This window comes from Ursus maritimus, unplaced genomic scaffold, assembly GCF_017311325.1.
Source record: "Ursus maritimus isolate PB19 unplaced genomic scaffold, ASM1731132v1 scaffold_13, whole genome shotgun sequence".
Taxonomy (NCBI): domain Eukaryota; kingdom Metazoa; phylum Chordata; class Mammalia; order Carnivora; family Ursidae; genus Ursus; species Ursus maritimus.
The window spans coordinates 51,653,437-51,679,099 of NW_024423675.1; the positions used below are offsets into that span (position 1 = coordinate 51,653,437).

At 41.9% G+C, this 25,663-nt stretch overlaps 1 protein-coding gene across 1 annotated transcript; it reads left to right on the forward strand.

The window, feature by feature from the left end:
• The first annotated feature begins 995 nt into the window (after positions 1-995).
• RAB32 (RAB32, member RAS oncogene family) lies at positions 996-22,330 on the forward strand. The gene is made up of 3 exons (XM_040627928.1): positions 996-1,245; positions 17,397-17,674; positions 21,205-22,330. Exons 1-3 carry the CDS (start codon positions 996-998, stop codon positions 21,352-21,354), a joined length of 678 nt encoding a protein of 225 aa, XP_040483862.1. The 3' UTR covers positions 21,355-22,330.
• The last annotated feature ends 3,333 nt before the right edge of the window (positions 22,331-25,663 follow it).

Genomic DNA, 25,663 nt, shown 5'->3' on the forward strand with positions numbered 1-25,663 from the left:
ACGTCTAAATTTTAAAACGCCTCCACCTCTGAAAAACATTTTTCAAAGATTGTCAGATTATAGCGGAGTGAACAACCTCAGTTTATTTAAGGACGCTCAGGGCATATCAGCTCCAGGTGTTTCTAATTATGGGGGAGGGTAACCCTCGATTTTAAAAACACAGCAAGCCAAGTCAAAGTTTCCTATCTTTGTTCTTTACAATAAAACCCCTCAAAACTACCTCTTACTTTTCAATCAATTCCTAGGACTTATCCCAGAGCCTCTACTAGCTGAAGGCTTCAATAAGATTGTTTAAGAGACCCCACGTCTTTTTCCTCAGACCCCGTGCTCCACTTAAATACTAAAGCGTTATCAGTTCTTTGTCAAGTTCAGAGTCAATCTGCCATTGCTTTTCTCTTAGAAGTGGGCCGCTAGAAAGCAGAGGCAGGAATCTCCAGGTGTTAAAGCCCCTCCGGGAAGAGGCAGGAGGCAGGTTTAACCCCCGGCCAGCGCCGAGCCCCTGGACCACCAACCCCTCCCTTCCGCGCTCGGGCCCGGCGTTCCTGAGCCGGCTCCCGGGCCTCGGCGCTTTTTCAGGCCCACCCTGCGCGGCCGGGGTCCCGGCGGCTCGGGGTCAACTCCCCGGGGCCAGCAGGGGGCGGCCGGGCTCCGCGCACCCCGGCGGGGAGGGGACGCCCGGCGGAGGAAGTGCGGCACTCCGGCCGGCCCTCCCGGAGCGCAGGCGGCGGCGGGAAGCGGCCTGTCGTCGGGTCCTCCCCCGCAGGCCAGCCCCCCGGCCCTCTCCCCGCCCCGCGCGGCGGCCGCGGCGGCCGGTTCCGGGTCCTGTGACCCGTCAGGCGGTGGCGCGGGCGCAGGGCGGCCGGCCTCGGGGACGTTGCGACGGCCGGCGGGGGTTCGGCGGGCGCGCGGGGACGGCGCGACAGGGCGGGGGTCCCGGCGCGGAGCCCGAGCTCGCGGGGGGCGGCCGGCCGGCTCGAGCGGGGCCGGGGGCGCTCATGGCGGGCGGGGGATCCGGGGACCCGGGCCAGGGGGCGGCGGGGGCCGCGGCTCCCGAGACCCGCGAGCACCTCTTCAAGGTGCTGGTCATCGGTGAGCTCGGCGTGGGCAAGACCAGCATCATCAAGCGCTACGTCCACCAGCTCTTCTCCCAGCACTACAGGGCCACCATCGGGGTGGACTTCGCCCTCAAGGTCCTCAACTGGGACAACCGGACGCTGGTGCGCCTGCAGCTCTGGGACATAGCGGGTAAGCGGCGGGCAGTGGCCTCCGTCGGGAGTCGGCGGCCACTGGGCTCCCCTCAGTGTCCTGTCCTGTTTCTCTGTCCTTAGCCTACACTCGCCCGCCGCCAGGGACGAGGAAAGGGGCAGGGTGGACTCCAGTGGGATCGGGACAATGCAACGGGCAGTAGTAGTAGCTGAAGGATTTAAAAGCTGGACAAGATAGGTAAATACGTACCTAAATAACCCTGGTTAGATGCCTCTACGAAGTCTGGGGAAAGCATCTCATTCTTAAGAGGTGGAGAGGAGGCCTCCACTCCAGTTCTCTCTCACCTGACCAGAGGTGAAACAGCCATGGGGGCTTTTCCAGAAGTTGAACTCTGAACGTTGGCAAGCTTGTAGTACATCAGGAAGAGTTAGGGGGAGGCCCTGGCCCCTCTCAACCAGCTTTAACTTTTCACAGATGAGCGCTGAAGTTGAATGATTTACCCAAAGCGAGTCTCCTAGTTAGTGATACCACCAACACTAGCAACCAGGTTCCTTTTCAGAATGTTTTTCATCAGGTGCCTTGGATCTGAGACCCTTCTTTGTGAGTGAAACTCCATTCTTAAGATAGGGTGCTCTTCTCCTAGGTCAAGCCCCCCCCCCCCCCATGCCCGTCCTCTGCTGGAGAAGACTGGGGAAGGTTGCTCTTGAATCCTTCCTCCCTCCCTAAACCATTCCTGGCCCCTCCCCACCCTACACCCCAATATACTGTTTCCCTGGCATTTGGTTTCATTTGCCATTTGGGAGCCTAATACCCCTCTTTTAGAGGGTACCTGTTCTCCTTGCGTTACGAAAACTTGAGCTCTGTCTGGTGGGGTGGGTGGGGGCTGGGCATTTAAAAAGATGTTAACTTTGGAAAGCTTAAATATGGAAGTGATACCAAAAGTTACCCTGTTCAGTCATTGTTGGCAAGACGCTCAGTCTGCGATAGAGGATTTTTATGGGAGAATGTTCAGAGCTGGAGAGACCATCCTTCATCCTCCAGATGCGTCGACCGTAGAAGGTGTAGTTCCCTAGCTGGGGCGGGGGAGGGGGGGCACAGGTCTGTCTGCTAGGTAGTGCTCTTTTCATCAACAGCTTTTTCCATATGAGAAAGCATTGAAGTATTATAGTCTATATGCGCACTTATTTAAGAACAGACTTCTCTGCCTCAGATATGAGAATAAATTGATGCACGTCAGTTCCTCAGAGAAAGGGGGATGATCAGCGCTGGGCTCAGCTTTTTTTTTTTTTTTTTTTCCTTTTGGTTACAGAAAACCAAAAGTTCGTTTGAAAAGTCATCTTTTGAAGCCAGAGGCCTCTTTCAAAATACTTCCTGTTGTTTCACAGAACACTTATGAATACTAGTATTGCTTCTTGACAAGGTCGTTAATTCTAAAGGTTGCCTTACCATGTGATAGGCATTCTCCAGGAATCTTCAGTGTAGCTGGAGATTTCCATGAAGATGATTTTAAACTCCCACCCAGGAGGGTTGTTGACTTTGCCTTATTCTTCTTGTAAAATATTATCAGATTTAGCTATTAAATTATCATTGGGCCTCACTGCAGGTAAGTAAAAGATTTTATTGGCACCTTTGTGTTTTTAAGCTTCACACAAAAATGTTTATATTTGGAGACTTGGGAAAGCAAAATCATGAGTAATTTTCTCCCTGGGTATCACCTCTTCCCTTTTTTTGTCCACCTTGCACAGACCTATGCAGCCAGGAAGGGGACATAGTCTTTTCAGACTCTGGTACCTATTGGCCTAGATGGAATGTACTTGCACTTTTGCCTAAATCCAAAGGTTGAGCTTTGCCAGGAAGGAAAGCAGGATTTTAAGATCTCCAAAAGGGATTCCTGGATGTTAGACACCATTCAGCAAGTACACACCAGATGTTAATAAGATTTGAGGTAAACTAATGAGGTAATTAGAATTTACTAGGCTCACTTTATAAATAAGATTTTCAGAGATGGGCTCTTAATATATAAGGAAGCGGCCACAAAAATACTTTGGCTTTCACTTGAGGTTTAGGGAGCTACATCATTAAGTATGTTTGCTTTGGATATTTGACCCGTTAGTGAATCCTAGCTCATACCATTTGAATTAAGTCGTAATGATGTAATGAAGGCAAATTGAAGGCCACTCCAGAAAATTCCCCAGGGCTAAACATATTTGCCTTCTGTAGTAACAACATTGAATCATATTGAATTCTCGAAGGATAGAAATATTCCTTGATTGCAAAACAGTAGGTAGAGTTGGCCAGTTCATATGACTAACTTAAGGTGTGGGGCTATTACTAGTTTTTTGTCGTGGCTTTAGAGATGAAGAAGTTGGTAAAGGAATTACATTGAGTCTCTATTCTTGGAAACTTCGGCAAGTATAACAGGTGGGAGTTGTCCAGACATTTCCCATAAATGTGGCCAGGCAGTTTCAGCTAAACTCTTCAAATCAGGAACCATAGTGACTCTCGGGTACAGGCCGTCGAAATGCTTTCTTTTTTTTTTTTTTTAAAGATTTTATTTATTTATTCGACAGACATAGAGACAGCCAGTGAGAGAGGGAACACAAGCAGGGGGAGTGGGAGAGGAAGAAGCAGGCTCATAGCGGAGGAGCCTGTGTGGGGCTCGATCCCATAACGCCGGGATCACGCCCTGATCCGAAGGCAGACGCTTAACCGCTGTGCCACCCAGGTGCCCCCGAAATGCTTTCTTATTGCGTGAAATGAAAGTAGCTTTAAGACCCAGATGCAGTTCAATACAATTTTTGTGTTAGGCAACTGTCTCTTATTTCACACCTGTTTTGAGATTGCTCTTAACACACTATCCTAAGTTATTGAAGTCAATAAAATTTTAAGAAGTTTAATAAATACTACTAAATTAAGACGTAGCAAGAGATGTCTCTGAGCTTCCTTTTGTTGTTGTTACATAAATTAACCCACTTATTATAGGCCGGTAATGTTTTAAATAGTGGAGCTTCTACTGGTCTCCCAATTCCTGCCATCGTCTGGTGGCCGACTTTACGGGGTCAGAGGTCGAGGCGCCACTCGCTACTGTTTTCATGCAGGAACCCCAGTGCCAGATGCTGCAGCTCATCTTCTCATCCTGATTTTGCCACAGAAGGAGCAAGTGTACTTGGCATCCTGGCTTATTTCAATTTTCTTCACCATGTTCCTGATGGGCCCCGTAATTTACTGGTGATTTCAACCTTTTTGGTGCATTTTGCCATATCACTGCAAACTAGGATAATCCCAGAGCGGAATCTGATCCACTCTTTCGTATGTATTATAGATGAAGTAGTATTTGGCTTACTACTTATAGAATATATATATTCTATATGTATAGAATTTTCTAGGTAGGTTGAATGGCTGGTCTAGACTAAATCTTTAAGAGAAAGACACTGGTTTGTCCATTTAGATCTAATACAATGTAGTCTTCCTGTATTTGCTAAAGTGATGTGCTTTTGTCGGGGAGGAAAATTTTCTCCCTCCCTTTTTAGAGATTTCAGCAAGGCCTGAAATTTAAATCGATGCCAGACAGATGAACAGCAGAAATTTATTTCACATAAGTTTTACCTGACACGGGAGCCCTCATAAGAAAATGAACACCCAAAGAAGTGGCAAGACCTAAGTGCTTTTATACCAGGTTGAACAAAGAGTGGGAATTGTAGAAAAATAACTAATATGGGGAGGCTAAAGGAAAATAAGAGTTATTTTATAAGGTCTGTTTGTAGAGACTTCTCTCTCCACTTTGACTCCCATCCCTGGTGATAAGAATGTTTCTTTCCTCCTAGAAAAGAGAGGACATCTCTCACATGGGGTATTCTCATCTGCTTTCAGGGAGAAAAAGGGGAGATAAGAGTACCCTTCTCGCACCTGCTCTTTTTCAAGTGCCTTTAGTTCAAAATAATCTTTATGCCAAAGTGACATTTTCTGAGGGGCTGGTCTCTTCTGCCACCTTTCACTTTTTAGAATCACTATTTCTTTTCTTTTTCTTTATTTTTTTTAAGATTTTATTTATTTATTTGACAGAGAGAGAGAGAGACAGCCAGTGAGAGAGGGAACACAAGCAGGGGGAGTGGGAGAGGAAGAAGCAGGCTCCCAGTGGAGTGGGGAGCCTGATGCGGGGCTCGATCCCAGGACCCTGGGATTATGCCCTGAGCCAAAGGCAGACGCTTAATGACTGAGCCACCCAGGCACCCCTAGAATCACTATTTCTGTATAAAAATCTGAATGGATAACACTCCTTTGGGCCTAAGAACAAATCAGGAACATTCTAGTCAGAAGTTCCTGTAAATATTATTTACCTAGAGCATAAAATGCATGGTTGGAAGACGTTATAAATTATACAAACCATACTTAGATTCACTTTTTATTTTTTTTTTGATTCCCATCCTAAATTAGAACATGGATCCTACTTCCCTTGATCCATCTTCCACATTGACAGTCGCTACACCTTGTGGCCTCTTCTTGCCTGCTTTCATAACTCTCCTATAACCCTCATGAACAAGACTCTGGAATATTATCTCGGGTGCTTTCTTGACCTTCAAAGTATCTTATTGGTCAAAAATTATTAATATTCAGGTTTCTTCTAAATAGGAAGAAGCAGCTCTGAGGAGTTAATCTGTGGTTGTTTGTAGTCTCTGTCTTAAACATCGACTATTACGATGACTTTCCAATTAATAACTCATTTAAAGGGATTTTTAAAATCTTCATTACATCTGACTTTTGTACAATCTTGCCGTCCCCAGCCTTATCCAGACTCAGCTGCTGTGCTGAATTACAAGTGAAGTCTACCGTCCCATTTTACATCTTTAAATCTTCCTTAGTTTGTGAGTCGGGAGACATCTCTGGGTGCCTCAGGCTGGCCTTTGCACCCACAGTTGCCCAGGCACGATGGGCAGCGTAACAGCATATTTCTGCTAGTGCGCGTGGAAATTCTCCTGATAGTGATGTGCTTGTTGCCTTTCCTTTCCTTTTTTTTTTTTTAAATTAATGTTACCACTGTCAGTTGCCTCAGTTTCCCCATATAGGCTGAAAGGTTAGCAGTAGAGAGAGGGGGACGTTGATAAAAACCACTAAAACTTGACCTCTTTCCCCAGATGTTTTCCTAATCATTCTATTGTTTGAATTGAAGTGTAGGCTTTTAGAGATCTCGTAGTCTAAATACAGAGAAGTGTAGTAACTTGACCAAGAAAACCTAATCAATGGCACTGTACAGAGACACGTCTCATGACTCTGAAATATGAAAACAAGCTTTTAATAGTGGAGCGGATTTTTGGATCACTCGTGTCAAAACAGTTTAAAGATTGTTGTCAAACAGTCTAACAGACTCTTGTCTAAATTTGCAAATGTTCTGGTCATCCTTAGAGTAGCTCACATGACTCCTATTTTTTACCCATTGTAATAATTGCCATCTGTTTATGTTATCAATCCAGAATTTCCAGTTACACTCTTCTTAATTAACGCAGAACTTCCAATGTAGATACTTTTTGATCAGCTCCATCATTTTGGGGGGGCATTTTGAAGGACTGTTTCCACACTGTGGACTTCGTGAAGATATCAAAGCCATTTCATTGATATATACTTGTAGAGCGCAGTCTGGAAAAGCACGGTAATAATTGTAGATGTTTTTGCATGGTCTACTCTATGATCTCACTGATTAAACCTGGAAGCCATGCATTATTCTAGAGAGGCAGTGTTACTTTCAAATATATTTTAGGAGACATTTTATCCATTATGTGTATGTTTTCTTGACCTTCTGATTTTCTTAAGCTTCTGATACGGAAATTTCAGTGGTTCTTATTCTATTTTAAAAAACATACCCAGGATTTTGTTTTTATTGGGTGTGGTGGGACCAACACACCAGAAGATTGTCGCCATTGAAAAGATGGTTTGCTATTCATAGTTCCCAAAAGAAGGGACCATGCTGCTCTATGCAGGACCACATGGGGAAGCACCAGGGCTGGTCAAGAGGCGGGAAGAGCATAGGCTAGAGACTTTATTGTAGTTTTGCAGGAAGGAATGGACAAGGCAGCATAGGCAAGCTGAGCAAGTTTAGGATTGGTTAGTTTGTAATATTTGAGTGGGCGTTGGGCTATAGCAGGGGTCTCTGGTTGTTTAGTACCTGGCCATGGGCGATTTAGGGCAGGAGGATAGTGTCCTAGACCGCAGGAGCCTGAAAAGGGAGGCAGATGGGTGATGAGGACCCTGGATTGGTTGGTTTGCATATGAAAGATGTGCTTTCAGCAAGTTGTTTGCAGTCTCTTAAGAACTAGCTAGCCCTGGACGAAGGGGCAGTCCCTCTACTGGTCCACAAGGCGCCAAGATGTCAAAGTATTATAAAATATAGAAAATAAAAAACATGATTGATACATATTTCTAGACATTTGTTAGAAAAGATTGAGAGATGAAGGAAAGTGCTCTTCCAAAGAAGAAAACTTTGAAGGCCTTAGATTTGTAGCCCGAGGATAGCATATTCTTAAACGAGTGATGATTTCACACTTAATCACACTTTAGTAGTAGAGAGTGGGCTAAGTCGACAAGTTTAGGTTGTGTTGTGGTTGCAGAGATCTCCTGGAGGGGAAGAACAGTGCAGACATGTAAATGGACGGGAGTGGTGGAATTCTGCAGGGTGAGGTAAAAGATGAAGATAAAAGTGCTCTAGAATTCTACTCAATTATATTTTCAAAAGTGCTTTTTGCAACCAAGGAGGCTAGACACATGTAATTTCTTCACTCTCCTTTTGAGAAAGACGAGCCACATAAAAATAAATGGACAGCAGGGGCCTAGTTTAAGGATGTTGAACTGACAGATGGCCTTACACTCTCTTCTTCCCCATACTTTCCACTCACTTCTGTCCAGATATCCTCCTTAAGCATCTTTTGTAGTGATTTCTGATTACTTCTTGAAATTAAGCTAAATATATTGGGTTTTAGTGTGATTATATGGAGATTCCTCCATCAGACTCACCTGAGATGCTTAAAATGCAGATTCTTCTTCTTCTTCTTCTTCTTTTTTTTTTAATAAAGAGTAACCAGGGAAGGCTACTTTATTTTTTTAAAATTTATTTTAATTTTTTAAGAGATTTTATTTATTTATTTGACAGAGAGTGAGAGAGAGCACAAGCAGGGGGAGCAGCGGAGGGAGAGGGAGAAGCAGGCTCTCTGCCAAGCAGGGAGCCCCATGTGGCGCTCGATCCCAGAGCCCTGGGGTCATGACCTGAGCCGAAGGCAGACGCTTAACCGACTGAGCCACTCAATTGCCCCATAAATGCAGATTCTTTAGCATCAACTGTGTCAAGCGATTTGGCTCCCTCGGACAAACATCCCTATGCGTCGTGACTTTAACAAAGAGGTTAGTTCTGTCACCTGGTAGGCCTGTGGTTGGGCAGTCCACAGCTGCTGAGCAGAACCCTATAGTCTTCATGGACCGAAGTGGACATGGCACCGCCCAGCTATGCCTTGGTCATAGCCTTCGTCTTTGTGGTCCAAGCAGATGTGCATGCCTTGCTGCGAGGGGCCGCTAGGAAATCTAGGGCCTTTTTTTTTTTTTTTTTAATTGGACGCATTGCTTTCCCAAATAAAATTCTGTGAAGGCGTAATGTAATAGGCAACTAGAAATCCTCCATACTTACCAAATTAGAATTCCTAGAGGTAGGGCCTGGAAATTTGCAACGTACCAAGCACCACACGCAATCTGATTTCTAGTAAAGTCTAGGAGAAGTTGTTCTGTCATTAGCTTTGCTGCTCCCTGGTGATGGATTGATCCTCTCACCGCTCTCGAGGAGTTCTCCACTTAACCGGGCAAACCTGCCTGCTCCCCGCGCTCCCTTATGCTCACCTTCCATGACCCCGGAGTTCCCGATTTCACATCACCTCCTTCTTGTCCCTGTTCCTCTCTCAAGAGCCTCCCTCTGAGGGTACTGTATGGACACTAGAGCATTTACAGGACAGAGATGGCACATTTCTTGCTCTTGTTGAATATCTAGGTAAGAAAGGAAAAAGCTATTACCTTAACTTTTAAAACTACTATAACTTTGAACACAAATCAAAAAGATATTTTGATTTTATTCCTTGTTTCAGATTGATTAAAGTCAGCCATTCTTTTTATAGTCCCACAGAATAAGACCTTACCAGTGACTGACTACCACAAAAGCACAGTCATCTTAAGGTAGCAAAAAGAGAAATCCGGAGTCTGAGTTGATCAGGGAAGGTCTGCTCAGTGTTACCACTGCTGCCATCTTGAAAGCAGTTTATTTTCCTTTTAATTTAGGTGTTTTCCTATTTTGTTTCTGTATTCAGTTTGTTACTCTTTTGTTTGATAAACCCAAGACCCATTATGACATCACAGTGTTGCCTATATCATGGTATAAAAAATTTTAATGGATAATTATCCTTTTAGAACTGATGACTGGATTTATTTTTACTTATTTTTAAAGGTTTTATTTATTTCAGAGAGAGAGGGCACAGAGGGAGAAGGAGAAGAGACTCCCCACTGAGCAGGGAGCTGATGTGGGGCTCAAACCCAAGACCCTGGGATCATGACCTGAGCCAAAGGCAGATGCTTAACCGACTGAGCCACCCAGGCGCCCCTGATGACTGGATTTAAATGAAATTTGACTGGATCTTGATCCGTTCACCTTCTAACACAAGTTTGTTAGAAGTGCTTCATCTCTAAAATGCACAATGAGATTTAAGAATTTTTTTAAAGGAGTTTACAAGCACTGGATCGCCTTGAGTAAGAAGATATAGCTCAGTGATCTCAGTGGGTGGGAGAGGGGTAAACATTCTACTTGGAATACTAAACACCAGCTGTCTCATTACTTTGATTTGTGTTTCATGGTGAAATTTATATATTGAGTTTCAAATAATGCAAGGAAATATTTAGGTTATTTATCAAATGAGGTCATGAACATAAAATATTGAGATGAACATTAAAAAACTAAACAAAGGGAGTGATTAATATCACAAAAGAAAGCATCTCTGGCCTGTTTCCGATAACCATTCAGAATGTAGTCCTATCCTTTTCAAACACTGAGAGGAAATACTTTCCTTTTGAAAATTTACACATAAAGAAAGAAAGCAAATTATTTTGTGGTTTTCTTTTCCTTAATTCAATTATGTATTTTTGGAAATATGTCACCTCAGCTCCTTTTCAAGTCATTAGTGTTGGATACTCCCAAATATTACATAAGCATTTTAATTTTTTAAAATCTTTTTTTTTATGTACCTTAAGCTTCATCCACTTGGGTATATAAGTTATGCATCTTTAAATATCTTTGAGCCTAGAGAACAAGCACTGTGCTTTTTCATCATTCTCATACTCATGGTGTCTAGTTATAATCAGGGTTCCCTCTTCTAGAAAAGGAAATAACAGACCTTTTTAAAAGATAAAACATTTTAAAGTCATTTGGAATATTTTGGCAGTCGGCCCACAGCAGTATGGATAAAAAAGGCTGCCCCTAGTACTGGGGTAACTAAAGCACTCAGCACTGGGGCATTTCCCATAGCTGCTATGGTAAAGCCCTAGGAGACTGAGAGAAAGGGTTTACCTTGTGCAATAGGGCTGTGCTCTCCTTGAGGAGAGTCGTCTTAGGCCCATGGCACTGCCTTGGGTCTCTTTGGAACCATGGGACATATGGAGCAACATGTACTCCTGAGTCTTTGGCTAACAGATTGGACAGCACATTAGATAACAAATAACTTGGGAATTGGAGTAATTTGCTCTCCCTGGGATTTTATTTTCTCATCTATGAAATAAGAGAGGTTGGACTAGATGATACGGGGTGTCATCTTCCAGTTGCAGTGTTGTCCATCTAAGGTTGGTCAGGAAGGCATGAAAGTGGTCCCTCCTCCTCCAGTAAGAAATGGCTACAGCACTGGTTAAAGAAGGTGATGTTGCTTAGAATCTCCCCACCCTGTTTGAGCTACTTTCTACTTAGAGGAAAATCTCCCAGGTCCTGCTGAATTTTTATACTGCCATAAGCTTTAACTCTGCACACACATACACGCATACACTCCGTGGAACAAAACTCATGCATCTGTCTTTGTATTTCATACCTGCAGAGTTCTCTACCCTGTCCTCTCCTGTCCTGGGACACAACCCGGGAGCATTCAGCATGGCAGGAATTCCCTGCATTTTATTTACGTATCTGTGTAAAGTAGACTCCAAGAATAATAAAGTTTTCTTGGACTGAACTTAGAATGGTTGATTGGCTACTTCCAGAGAGTATTCTTTATATTTTGTGTCTAAAATTAAGAAAAAAAAATTCTAGGATTCTACAGAATTCCTGTGCAATTCTAATGTAAATGTGAAAGTCATTTCCATTAGTTTGGTCCTTAGCCCTTTTTTAAACTTAGGGCTAACTACCAAAGCCTTGCGAAAGGGAAGTAGTAGAATGCATCATTCTCTCTCTCGCTCTCTCTTTTTTAAAGATTTTTCATTTATTTTAGAGAGAGAGAGAGAACAGGCATGTGCATGAGCATGGGAGAGGAGCAGAGGGAGAGGGAGAAGCAGACTCCCCACTCAGTGGGGAGCCTGATGTGGGTCTCTGTCCCAGGACCCTGAAATCATGACCTGAGCCAAAGGCAGGTGCTTAACCGACTGAGCCACCCAGGTGCCCCAGAATGCATCATTCTCATGGGGAAGACTCAGCACTGTTGGAAGTTGTATCTAGAAGTTAAATATGTGATGCTGTTGAGTCCAAGTAAGCATCTGAATGGCATTTCTTGATAAGAAACAACTAATAAGATTAGCTTACATACTTCAATGAATAACATCCCTTTGTATGCTACCATAATATACTCTTCATATCTCTGATTACACCTACCACACCGTGTTATCAGTGTGTCTGTTTCCTCAAATAGACTGTGAGCTCCTTAGGAGAGGAAATCATATTCATTGCTCCTTGGTGATCACCAGTGTCCAGCATAGTACCAGGTACATGGAAGGAACCTCATGTTTTTTTGTGGAGATCAAATCTAAATACAAGGTAAACAAGATATTTGGGTGTTGCATCAGTCAGGGTACAGTAGGTACTGTTGGGGTTCCAACAACATTAGTATGTCAGTGGTTTAAAATAATTGTTCCTCACTCTTTCTACATGTCCATAGTGAGGACAGAGGTTGGGGTGGAGGGAGGGATGTGAGGGCAGTTTTGCATTGGAGCTACCAGAAGACTCGAGCTAACAGAGGCTCTACCATCTCTTGATACTGTCATCTCAAAATTAGGGTTCAAGCCTGCTGCAGGAGGACAAGGACACTGTCACCCGAGTGATTCTGCTTAGAAGTGACACTTCTGTTTACATTTCGTGGGCCAAGACTAGTTCGTAGACACTCCTAATTTAGTGGGGGCAGAAGAATGTGATCCTTCATCCATCTAGAAGTGGAGGAAAATGGAATATTCGTGAACAGTAGTTTTGTTTTCCACTGTAGTTCTTTCTTTTGGGCAATAAATAAGGGAATAGATAAAATTACCCAGAGAGAAATAATAACAGAGTTATGGGATGCAGCTCTTACTCTAGTAGTCTAGTAGTACTCTTTATTTTCCAGTTTAACAACGGGAAGAGCTTAGCATCTCAACCTTTGAGACCACCATAGTTAAATCTAGGTTTTACCTTGTTAGTTTTTTTTGGAGAAGAGCTCTTAATTTTATGTTAAGATTATTATTTTAAATGAATTCATTGTATCTTTCTCTATTCTGTAGTTAAACTTAATGTATTTTAGAAATGTGTGTTTTTTACTTGTTTTGGCCAGTTCAAGAATATCTCTGAAGTGGTAATGGATTACTTAAGAATTTTTTTAAAAAGGAGATGATGAACTCAGTAAAATAGGAAGTATACTTTACTATTCTTTTGGAAAGTAAGCTATTTTCCTAAATGCATGGCTTGGTCTTTTGATGCTGGATTATTTACATTTGATCCCCATTGCTGTCTGGATTCAGTGATTGCAGAATCTTTAGAAAATCATTCTAACGTGAAGGTTATCACAAAGAAACCTAGAACGTCAGAAGGGAGAGCTGGGAGGGCTTAGAAGATCCCTAAAGATCTCTAAAGACACTTCACTTCCTTAGGCAGAGAAAGCTGCTTGCCTGGGGTGGCTTGACCTTTAGTGCTCGGTATTTTGGTTCTCTAGTATTTGTACTTTCCTCGAGTTCATTTTCCTCTGCAAACTGTTTTCACCACGACAGTTTACAGTGTATAACTAGTTTAAGGCTTTGCCGTGTTTAATTGCACCATTTTAAAGAGGATGCTCTGGCTTTCATCATGTAATTCATTTATTGAGCACTTAATAATAATACTAGCTAACATTTGCACAGTGCTTACTATGGGCCTGACATTTTACTTTTTGAACTTAAAGTATAATTTACATGCACAGACCTTCAGTACACGCCTTCATGAATTTTTATATGGCACTTCCAGTTCAAGGTATAGACCATCCCTCACCCCCTAGAACAGAAGTAGCAAATACTTTAGGTTTGGGGGGCCATTCACTCCTTGTTGCAACTACTCAACTCTACCATGGTAGAATGAAAACATGTAGAAACCCATAAACAGATGAAGAGGACAGGATTCCGATAAAACTCTAGCCGAATTTGACCAGGAATTACAGTTTGTCATACTCTCCCCTAAAAGACTCTCAGGCAGGCATTTTACATTAAACCTTCCCAGTGAGCCTCCGAGGGGGGCATTATTTTTTATCGCTTTATTGTTATATAATTGACATACAACAAACTGTGCGTTTTGTTGTTTTGCCATATGTGGACACTAGTGGAACATCAGTACAATCAAGATTGCAACGATTTCCATCACCCCAAAAGTACTTCCTCTTACCCCTTTGTAACTCCTCTCTCTGCCTTGCCAAGACAGTCCTTGCTTCCTCTTACTAAGACACTATGGTTTATATTTTTCAGGATCTGATATAAATGTATTCATAGACTATTACCTGTCCTTTCTGGTCTGGCTTCTTTTACTCATCATCATTATTTTGAGGTTCATCCTTTCGTTAGTTGTATCTATAGTTTGTTTCTTTCCTTTCTATTGTTATATTCCATTGTATGGATATACCACACTTTATTCATTACTATCTTGGCTATAAAAATAAAACGTCTATAAGCATTCACGAACTTGATTTTGTGTAGACATGTGCTTTCATTTTGTTCGGGCAGATACCTAGGAGTAGAATGTGTTGGTTGTACGGTAGATATATGTTTAAATTTTTAAGAAACTATCAAGTTGTTTACCAAAGTGGATGTGCTATTTTAAATTCTTATTCTTACCGGCAGCGTATGAGAGCTGATTGATCCACATCTTCACAAGTACTGGGTATAATCAGACTAATTTTATTTTGTTTTATTTTATTTTATTTTATTATTTTTTAAAAGATTTTGTTTATTTATTTACTTATTTATAAAGGTTTTATTTATTTATTTGACAGAGAGAGAGAGAGAGACAGCCAGTGAGAGAGGGAACACAAGCAGGGGGAGTGGGAGAGGAAGAAGCAGGCTCCCAGCAGAGCAGGGAGCCCAATATGGGGCTCGATCCCAGGACCCTGGGATCATGCCCTGAGCCAAAGACAGACGCTTAATGACTGAGCCATCCAGGCGCCCCTAAAGATTTTATTTATTTATTTGACAGAGGAGACACACAGCGAGAGAGGCAACACAAGCAGGGAGAGTGGGAGAGGGAGAAGCAGGCTTCCTGCTGAGCATGGAGCCCGACACAGGGCTCAATCCCAGGACCCTGGAATCATGCCCCGAGCCGAAGGCAGACACTTAACTGACTGAGCCACCCAAGTGCCTCCAGACTTTTTATTTTAGCCATTCTCGTGGGCATGAAGGGGCAGCTCGTTGTGATGTAAATTTGCATTTCTGCAATAATTAATGATGTTGGGCATCTTTTGCTCTGCTTATTTGTCACATATACATTCTTTGACAAAGTGTCTGTTCCAGTCTTTTACTTACTTTATTAATGAGATTTTTTATCTTCTTACTGTGGAGTTTTGAGAGTTCTTTTTATGTTCTGGGTATAAGTCCTTTACCAGATAAAGGATTTGCATCTTTTTTCTCCTGGGCTGTACCTTTCCTTTTTATTTGCTTATCAGTGTAATTGACACTAGTTTGAGTTGCATATGGTGTGGTTGTTAGAAAGCACACTCAGAGATTATCAGAGAGTTTTGAATCCTAACCTCAGAACCTAGGGAAAATAACTTGAGGTTTCTAAGCCACAGGGTCCACCTCAAAAATTCCTTGTCATACATGTTTCTGATTTTCTTTTGTTTTGCCAGGAGGTTTATGGGAGGACAAATTTGAATATGATTTAGTATAATTGGTTGAAAGAAGTATTTTTAGGGATTTATAGATGATTCAGTAAACAAACAACAGTCACTAATGCTTAATTGTTCTTCAGAACTTCTGGATTTCTATACTTTTACTAGTTTGGCACCCTACCCTCTTCTCTAAATTGAAGGGAGAGTCCAAAAGAGTACTTTCTTATAACTATGAAATAATCTTATAATCTGGACTTTCTTAATGTGGCTAATTTCCCTTGTTGACATAGTCATTTTATATTTAATAATTAAAATTTATAAAAATATAAGTCAGTAGTAAGTGCTCTCTGTTAAAATTGAAGTCAGGACCACTTTAATGCAATTGACGTAGTCTTTTTGCAGAATAGTGATATTGACTTTGACCAGTTGGTATATCCTCTGTGAATTTGCTGTGTGTGATTATTAAATGTATGTTTATGGAAAATGGTACAATGTTAACTTCTTATAAATGTCAGCATTGTGATCAAATAAGCTATATAATTGGCTGGTCAAATTTACATTGCCAATAAAATATGAACATGATAGTGGGGTTTCTTTCATATGTGACCGTTTGTTACAATAAAGTTCAGACATCTGGACTATGATAGTACGGCTTCAGATAAGCCCGTGTGAGAAGTTGTCACAAACCAATCGAACTTTAGTGTATCCATTTAAGCTTGCCTATTGTGTTCTTCTCGCATTATTTCACTAAGCGATACCTAAAATTGTGTGATGCTGTAGTAGAATTTGGAGAAGAAGGAATATTTTTTGTGGGTAGCTTTGCATTCGTTACTATCAATAAAATGTAGATAAAATGTGTTTTTCATCATGTGTTTTAACGGGAGAGTGTCCTATCAGTTTTGTTTTTATCATTGGTCAGTTACCCATCTTAGATTTGCACTGATTGCCATTTTTCCTGAGCACTCTAGTTGGTAACTTGGCAGACTGAAGGTAACATCTTAGAAGTCAAGGCGACTGCAGGATAGTTCAGAATGGCCGGCATTGTATTCACATGGGCACGTGGGAGCCAGATGACCCGGGTTCTAGTCTGATCTTACATCATCAGTGCCGCTGACATCCTGGCCAAGCAGCTCTCAGCATGGTTTTTCATCTGGCAGCTGAAGATTAGCGTCCCTCCTGTGTCAAAGAGTGATACCAGACAGAAAGGGGATGCATTGCAAAGTCCCATGTAGTATGTGAAGCAGTAGAATTTTCCCAAAGTATTTAACATGTTAAATTATTTTAAAAGTATGATATTGGGGGAACTCTACGGCTGATCCTTCTTTTAATCACACAGCCTCATGTGCCGCTTTTCGCTCGTGGGTTTGCATGTGTCTGCCTTCTTAGAGGAGAGCAATCTTGCATGCCGAAGTAAAAGTGGGTGCACGCTAGAGATGGGGAGGAAAGATGAGCTCCTTTATCTCCTAGCCAGTCCTAGTCTTTTGGACTGCATTTTACCCACCGTACTTATCTTCTTCCTGCAAGCTTCGTTTTCTTCTATTCTTGTCTCTTCTCCCCTCCACTACCAGCTTTCTGTTTTCCTATAGTACCTCTTCTCTTAGACCAGAGGGAGTGGGGGGTGGGGGGAGCAATGGCTCTATAGCTTTAAGCACTGGCATCTGGATGCTTAAGGTGCACATGTTGGACACGCGCAGAACATAGAACTAGTTAATTGTGTACTCAGACCCCATGACCAGCCACATGGTTCTGCCCATCCTTCATCCCACCAGTTTCTTTGCTATGGAATGTGAGACGTGTGTCTATAGCACTATTCCTAGGGTCAAAGGGGTTATAACTAAATATAGACTCTGTCTGAATTATGAGCTCTTGATCTCTTATTATATTGATTTTTAGGGCAGGAGCGGTTTGGCAACATGACCCGAGTATACTACAAAGAAGCCGTTGGTGCTTTTATAGTCTTCGATATATCAAGAGGTTCCACCTTTGAGGCCGTCCTAAAATGGAAAAGTGATCTGGATGGTAAAGTCCGTCTTGCAAATGGCAGCCCTATTCCTGCTGTCCTCTTAGCTAATAAATGTGACCAAAAAAAGGATGGTGGCCAGAATCCTCCCCAGATGGACCAATTCTGCAAAGAACATGGCTTCACTGGATGGTTTGAAACCTCTGCAAAGGTGAGGTCCGCTTCGTGTTTGTATCTGCTCTGCTCAGGACTTGTAAATCTGAGCTGTAGCTGTAAAGTATTTAGACGGGTTTATGTGAGTGGTTTTTGGGAGCCCAGAAAAAAGTGAAGTCAAAGTATAGCATGGACATGTTATAGCTCCTTTGGGTGGGCAGCAGAAATGCTTTCAAAATTGGCTAATATGGAGGTGACTAGAAGGACAGGTTTTCCATCAAAATAAAAATTAGCTATTATTTAGAACAAAGAATAATGACATTCTCTGAGTTTGAGCCTTTAAATGAAGCACTTCTACAATTGGAGTTTATGGGGGACACAGTGTCTTATGCAGCACAAGGAGTTTTGGGTTTTACTGAAGGCTTCACGAAATACAGGGACATAGATGACACTGGTGAACGTGCGGGTATGTGCAGCACTAACAAAAAGGACACTGAAAATGTCCGAGAGATGTATTGAGATGATGTTTCAAGAGTTTCAGATTAACTGTGTATGAAAGAATTTGAGCAGGAGGCAAGTAGCAGCACTTGTGACGTGCTTCATGAATAGCGGAGTGAGAATTTTTTCTTTCATCTATTATGGGATACAGTGTTTTATGAAGAAAAACAAAAACACTCAAGTTGGTTGTTAAAAATCTTGCCAGCCTAGATATACAAGAAAGCAAAGGTGAAAATCACAAGCACAAAATATTGGTGGGGAGGCAGTTTGTGTATGTGTTTGGAAATTTCACATGAGAGGTCAAATAACAATTGGACTTAGGTCAGAATGATGAAATGTTGGAGAAATTCTGTAATGACAAACAAAGTTGAAACCATAATTTTAGTCCAGGCTGAAAGTACTGCCCGAGTGTCACTAATGCCTGTATTTCTGAGCCGGCCGGCAGCTGACTGTATAGCTGATTTCTGCTTGAATTCTAGTGATCTGAATTTTAATAGGAACACAGCCAAAGGACAGTTTTGAATTCATGAATTTCATCTTGTCACCTTTACGGCAAATAATGGATTTCCAATACGAAAATGTGTGACTAATTACAATATGGGAATTTCTGTTCCTAATCAATTGCTACTAAGTGTGGTTAGAGAGTATTATAATTCTTTGAGATAATGGGAATGGTGAGGGCTAAATGGCATTTGGACATTCAAAGATCAATACTTTAATTAAAGTTAATACTTATCTTGGGAGTGGAGGTAAAAAAAAAAGATAAAAAAGCTTGATCCTGGAAAAGATACCTGAATGAATAGCCCAAGTCTTGCCGGTTTCTCACTGTCCGAGAAAGTGTAGCAGGTAAGGGAGACTGCTAGAATGAACCTCATGTTCTTAGATTGAAATTGAAGAGATCAATATAAACTTAATGTATATGTATGTAGAAATATGTATGTTTGTGTTTATATGCGTGTCTATATATACACATATGTATAAACAGATAAACGTAGAAATTGATATCTGTGTGTCTGGATGCACAGCTTTGTCTGCTCAGAGGGCTTAGGAGCAATGACACCACCGATCCAATGAGTTTCCTAGGCCCAGAATTTGTTTTTTATTTTTTATTATTTTTTAAAAGATTTTATTTATGTATTTTAGAGAGAGATAGTGGGAGCTGGGCAAGGAGCAGAGGGAGAGGGAGAGAATTTCAAGCAGACTCCCCACTGAGCATAGAGCCTGATGTGGGGCTCCATCTCACCACCTTGGGATCATGACCTTGAGTTGAAATCAAGAGTCAGATGCTTGGGGCGCCTGGGTGGCACAGCCGTTAAGCGTCTGCCTTTGGCTCAGGGCGTGATCCTCCTCCGCTGGGAGCCTGCTTCTTCCTCTCCCGCTCCCCCCGCCTGTGTTCCCTCTCTCGCTGGCTGTCTCTCTCTGGCAAATACATAAATAAATAAATCTTAAAAAAAAAAAAAAGAGTCAGATGCTTAACTGATTGAGCCTCCTAGGCGCCTCCAGAATTTGGTTTTTAAATACTGTTCTCCTATAAAAAGAACAAGGGTTTCGTGGAGAAATGATTGATTCATTCCAGGATTGGTGGGACAAGGAAAGTAAAGATGCAACAGAGATATTTTGTGGTGCCAGAAACCAAGGAAACACAAAATGATGGAAACCTGTCAAAAAGAAACAAGAACCTACTTATAGGAGCTCCAAATATCTAAGACAATTTGAGCAACAAAGTAAATAACTATTGCAATGGATCTAATCCATAGAATAAAATAATAATCCATGATATGAATAAACCAATGAACAAGTAGGGGAGACGAGAAAACTCTTCCTAACAGAAGTCCAAGTAATTAATGTGGAAGGAATGATGGAAATAGGCAGTCACCTTTAATCACCATGGTAATAACTGTTTTCGGGAAGAATTAATTGATGTTAAAGTTAATGGGGAAAACTATGATGAAAAATAGGATATTTCCATATTTGAGCTTACTAAGTGCAAAGGAGAAATAGTAACTATTCAGTGGACAAGCCTGGCAGACATGACTTTAAGCAAGTGTGTGTCTCAGACACTGAGAGGGACACATCACGTATTCCTGTCAAAAGTGCATCACTTGAGTTTAATGATATGCAAACGTGAAACAAGCCCAAACTGAGGGATATCCTCTGGCTAGTATGCTCCAAGAGTGTCAAGGTTATGAAAGGCAAGGTGACTGAAGAACTGTCCCAGGTTAAAGGAGACCAAGAAGACATGTGCACGAAATACAGCAGTCACCTAGGTCACAAAAGGATACTGAGACAATGGTGACATTTGAATAAGGTTCATAATTAATGCTGACACTATTATTGAATTTCCTGATTGTACCTGGAAATCTGGATATCCAAGATGTTAATATTTTAGGAATATGAGTGAAAGGTATGTAGGAATTTTTGCTATTTTTGCAATGTTTTTGTCAATCTGAAATTATTTAGAAATGAAAAGTTAAATATTTTTTACAAAGCCCAGATTTAGCTGTGTTACTCGTGTATTTAATGACAACTCATCAGTCACACAAATGTTGTGATAGCTAGTGATTCCTTAGGGTATTTTTAATGGCCATCACACTTACAACATTGTTGCAGGTGAATTTACACGTGACAACTACGAGTAATAATCTGTGCTCGGAGACGGGGAAACGACATGGTGCATTTATCGTATTTTAATGTGTGAGCCTCTTGATGTTCTTCTTCATAATGTATCCTGAATACTTGACTCAAATGTTCAAGGGCAGGAACTTTTTCATCTTAGTGCTTTCATTTATGTGAGTGGCAACCCAGCGTGGGATGACGATTCCTTTTCAGCCATTGAGATAGTTCATTGAACCTCAGGGGCAAAAAGTTTGAAACAGGAACATCAGGAAGGGGAATCCTTTGTGAAAAGAAGAGAGTTCTGTAGCCACATGACTCAATGGCATTGAACTCCAAGGGTGTATACCCTGTAGCGAGGGAGAAGATGGTAGACACCCCCTCTGACAAACTGTGCTCGGCCCATTAACACTCTTCGTGCTTTCTTCTAAGCATTAATCCTTGGGATTCATCCCGCTCATCATTTCTGCATTACAGGATAACATAAACATCGACGAAGCAGCCCGGTTCCTCGTGGAGAATATTCTTGCCAACCACCAAAGCTTTCCCAACGAAGAAAACGACGTAGACAAAATTAAACTGGATCAGGAGACCTTGACCGCAGAGAGCAAGTCCCCGTGTTGCTGACACGGCTTCTGTTTCTGTCCCGCGCGCAAGAACGCAGCCCGCCTGGGCTGGAGCGAGTCCTGAGAACGGATGAGGTGGCGGGTGTGCGGTTCTGCGAATCTTCCCGGGGCTGCACTTGAAATGAACGCTCTGGGTTTTCTTCGGGTGGGATGAATCTTTCTCCCCGTTCGGACGACAGTGATGGTATCCCTGGGAGCCTGCGCCGACACGGGGCTTCTGTGGCGGTCGCCCTGAGTTCAGGGTAATGTTTACATCCCAAGTAACATCTTTTTAAATGACGTCCCCCCCCCCCCAACTTCCAAGATGTGCCTTGTAGCCGCCACGCCGGGGCGGTGGGAAACCTGACCTGCGGTCTTGGAGCAATGCCGCGGTCCCCGTCCTGTGTCCACATTCCGTTCTCACGCTCCAGGGAGGCTGCAGACTCTGTTAGTCACAGAAGGCTTGCAGTTCCTGTTTTGCAGTTTTTCTTTCTTTTTCCTACTTCCAACTTTGCTACTTCATGTCCAGTTGTTATCCTTACGTATTATCACTTCACCAGCCCTCGCCAGGGTGGCGTGTCCTTGCTAAGGACCAAGCACGCACACCGCGCTGGCGTTCTGGCTCTGGCTGCTGCCAGTTGGAAACAATCCAAACGAACATTCCTTCCCTCTCTCCAGTTTTGTTTTTCCTCTTCCTCCTGGTTGTTCATTTTTGTACCTGAGAGCCTGGCTGGTATTCGTGTTGCGGTTCTCTCCAACTGGAGCTAGTCTTTTCAAATCTGTATTAGTAATGGTCGCGGAGAGAAGTCACTTCAAAGCACATACAATGAAAGTGGAGGCTCTGTATGATGAATTATGAAAGAAAGTAGGTCACGTGTGGTTTTACTGTAAAGTTTGGGACATTTAAAGTATAGCACAGGAGAAACTTAAGGCAGCCTTATAATATTTGTATTACCATTTAACCCAGTTAAGGAAAAGAATAAATATTTTGACTGAAACCTTGTTTTTGTGAATTAATGTGGTTCTGGAAAGGTAAATGGGGTGTACTTTTCTGCCTTAGAAAACTTCGTGTCTGTTCACTTTTTTCCTTTTGTTTTTAAGGGACTTGCTATCATCTGAAAGGTCCAACCTATTTCTTTTTTCAAAGGAATTTTAAAAGTGTGACATAATCAAGAGCTAATGCAAAGGAGGCATTGATCAAATTGTTTTATACATTATCATGAACGTGGGTAGGAAAGATCCATGCATTTATTGAGAGCAGGGGGAAAAAAACTTAGTAGGAATTGCATTTGCTCTGACAGGCGTATTCTGGAAATAAATAGATATCATGGGCCATAAAAAGTAGCTTGCTCTTCTTGTTAAATCTAAGCTTTGCCTAGGAATCACAAATTTGTTTATATGTTCTGCATTTAAGTAAACAAGCTCTTTGATCTTTTGGGACATGTATTCTGTATAGAATCAGATTTTCTGAAGTTAAGGAATATAAAGAAGCCCCTTATTTAAACATCACCTACCATTTAGTTAGTATAGCCCCTCTTAATTTTTAAAAAATATTGCATTAAATCTTGCTTTCTACGAAGCATATGTGTCATACTCTAAAATTTTTTCTGGTCTAGGTACAAAGTACAACCTCTTTTTTTTTTTTTAAGATTTTATTTATTTGAGAGAGAGAGACAGAGAGAGCAACAGAGATAGTGAGAGAAAGCAGAAGGGAGGGGAGGGAGAAGCAGGCTGCCGCTAGGCAGGGAGCTCAATGTGGGGCTCAATCCCAGGACCCTGTGATCTTGACCTGAGCCAAAGGCAGATGCTTAACCGAACTGACGAGCCACCCAGGCACCCCAAAGTACAACTTCTTAGTCTATATTGATTCCGAAGTCCAATTGTGTAAGTAGCATGAGAAGCTCGTGCCAAAACCTAAATATTAGAAACCTAAAGTTTATTCTGGGTGGTCACTGAAAGTGACAAGTCTTGGAATCTTCTTTTTTTACATATCGATGTTCATTTTTACAAGAAATTCATTGTGTTTAAATTGAGCAAAATCAGGAGTATTATGCTCTCTGTGCCCACCTTTACCATGTTCGTTACCTTCTCTGAGGATAATTTTAAGGACTGAGAGTCCCTTAGATAACGGTTTCTCTATGAACATGGAGGGTTCTGTTTGTCAGTATGAGACGGTTTATTCTATTTATAATTTCTTACAATTTGAAAGTAAAACCGAGTATTTTGCTTTACTCCTAAATTCTCACCACAATTTGTTTTTGTAACTTGAACATAAAATTTGAACTTACATTACATAAATGGCTAAAGGAGAGAATACTTTGACTTCCTTATTCACCTAATTGCTTAATGAAAATTCCTGAGCCTCACTTGAGACTTATTTAAATATTTTCTAGGGATGGGTCTCAGAAATCTGCTTAAAAAAAAAAAAATCTGGTGAGGGACGCCTGAGTGGCTCAGTTGGTGAAGCGTCTGACTCTTGGTTTCGGCTCAGGTCATGATCTCAGGGTGGTGAGATCCAGCACCATGTTGGGCTTCCGCTCAGTGGGGAGCCTGCTTGAGATTCTTCTCCATTCCTTCTCTTTCTCTCTGTCTCTCCAAAATAAATAAATACATCTTTACCAAAAAATCTGGTTATAGTAAGCAGTAATATAGGGTTGTGTTTGAAATCTATGGCATTACCCAAAACATGAACACTTTTTAAATATAGCACTTTACTTTCCATTTATACATCAGTATTATCAAAGAGTCTAAATCGCTTAAACAGTGGGCAAGCAGGATAAATCTGTTTTCATCCACTGAAAAAAATGGAGGCTTAAGGATGCTGATAGGCTGGATTAATCGCCAAGTAACTTTGTACAATTAGCCATTTGGAAAAAAAGTCCTATCTCTATTGTTCTGTTCCTCAAAGTGATACAGTCTGGAAATTAATAACCTAAATGGAAAAACAAGAAATACAACTATAGAACTTCAGCATGTATGGAAAAAATTTTGACATCAGGCTGAGAAATTCCTTTTTAAATCCCCAAATGCTTAAAAAGCCAAAGAGGAAAAAACAGAGACATGTGGTTGCATCAATGTCATGTCTACCAAGAGGATATAAGTAAAACTATAACAAGCAACAGACAAAAGAAAATATTTGCAGCCCATTTAATCGGGTGAGGGTCAATAAAACAGGATAATAAAAACTCAAAGACAATGAATAAAAATGGGTAAAGAATGTAAAACCAGCATTTTCAGAAGAAGCAATTTATGTGTTAAATCTTGGTAACCAGGAAACATAAAAAATGAGATATCAGATTCCACAAGGAATGTGTAAGTTTGATTGTATCCCTGATGTTGGTGAACATACAGGAAAATCGGCATTCACACCTGCTGTTGGAGCAGACTTGATTTGAAAGCTGGCTCCCACTTTCCCCCCAGTGTTGCTGTGCACTTGACACTCTGTGCCACGTCATTCTTGCTGAGAAGCCAAACTGCTATTGTTAGGGAAATAACAGAAACAAACTCTCCCACTCAGAAGACCGCTCCATAAAGGTAGAAGAGAGAGAGAGCCATGTTGTTTATTGAATAAGCAGGAAGCCAAAATGATTGCCTCTGGGGCAATAGCTAAGCGATTATAAAGGCCCTTTTGTATAGCTCCGCAGATAGAACCCCTGTCATGCTTGTTCTCAAGGCAAACGAGGTAAACCAGAGGTCGCCCTCAGGTAAGAGGACTTGGCAGCACCTCTCGTCATGCACAGTTCATCCTAAATGCACTTGATAGTTGGGGTGGCCATCTGTATTCGCTCTTAGCTTTATCCAGAGGAGAAATCATTTCTATCTTCATGGCAGGAGGTAGTCATGCCAGTTGGTGTGAGATTTCTCCCCTCGCACAGAAATTGGGAGATAGGGACACGTCTCTCCTCATAATGACATGGCAAAGAGATGGCTCCCAAAGATGTCCTTGAGAAAGCCCAGAGAGAGGCTTTAGCTTTAAAACAGATTTCCATACATATCAAAGAGACAGAGAAGGAACTTACAAGTTTTCAAATGTAAACATTCTGAGAAAACGGGGAAGGGGCAGGGATGCAAGGAGTTTCTTCCCTTCACTTCAACGAGGAGACTTACGCTTCTTATTTTTAATTTGCATTTGCCCTTCCTGTCCAACCTGGGTAAACATTTGATCACGTGCACAAGGAATACAGAGTAACCTGTTCACTGCGGCATTGTGGGACACGCACGCGGGCACGCACGTAAGAAAAAATTAATCATCTGCGTGCTCATCTGTAGGGGAAAATACAATGGAAAATTGTATGTGTACCCTTACAAGGAGATACTGTGCAGCCATTTAG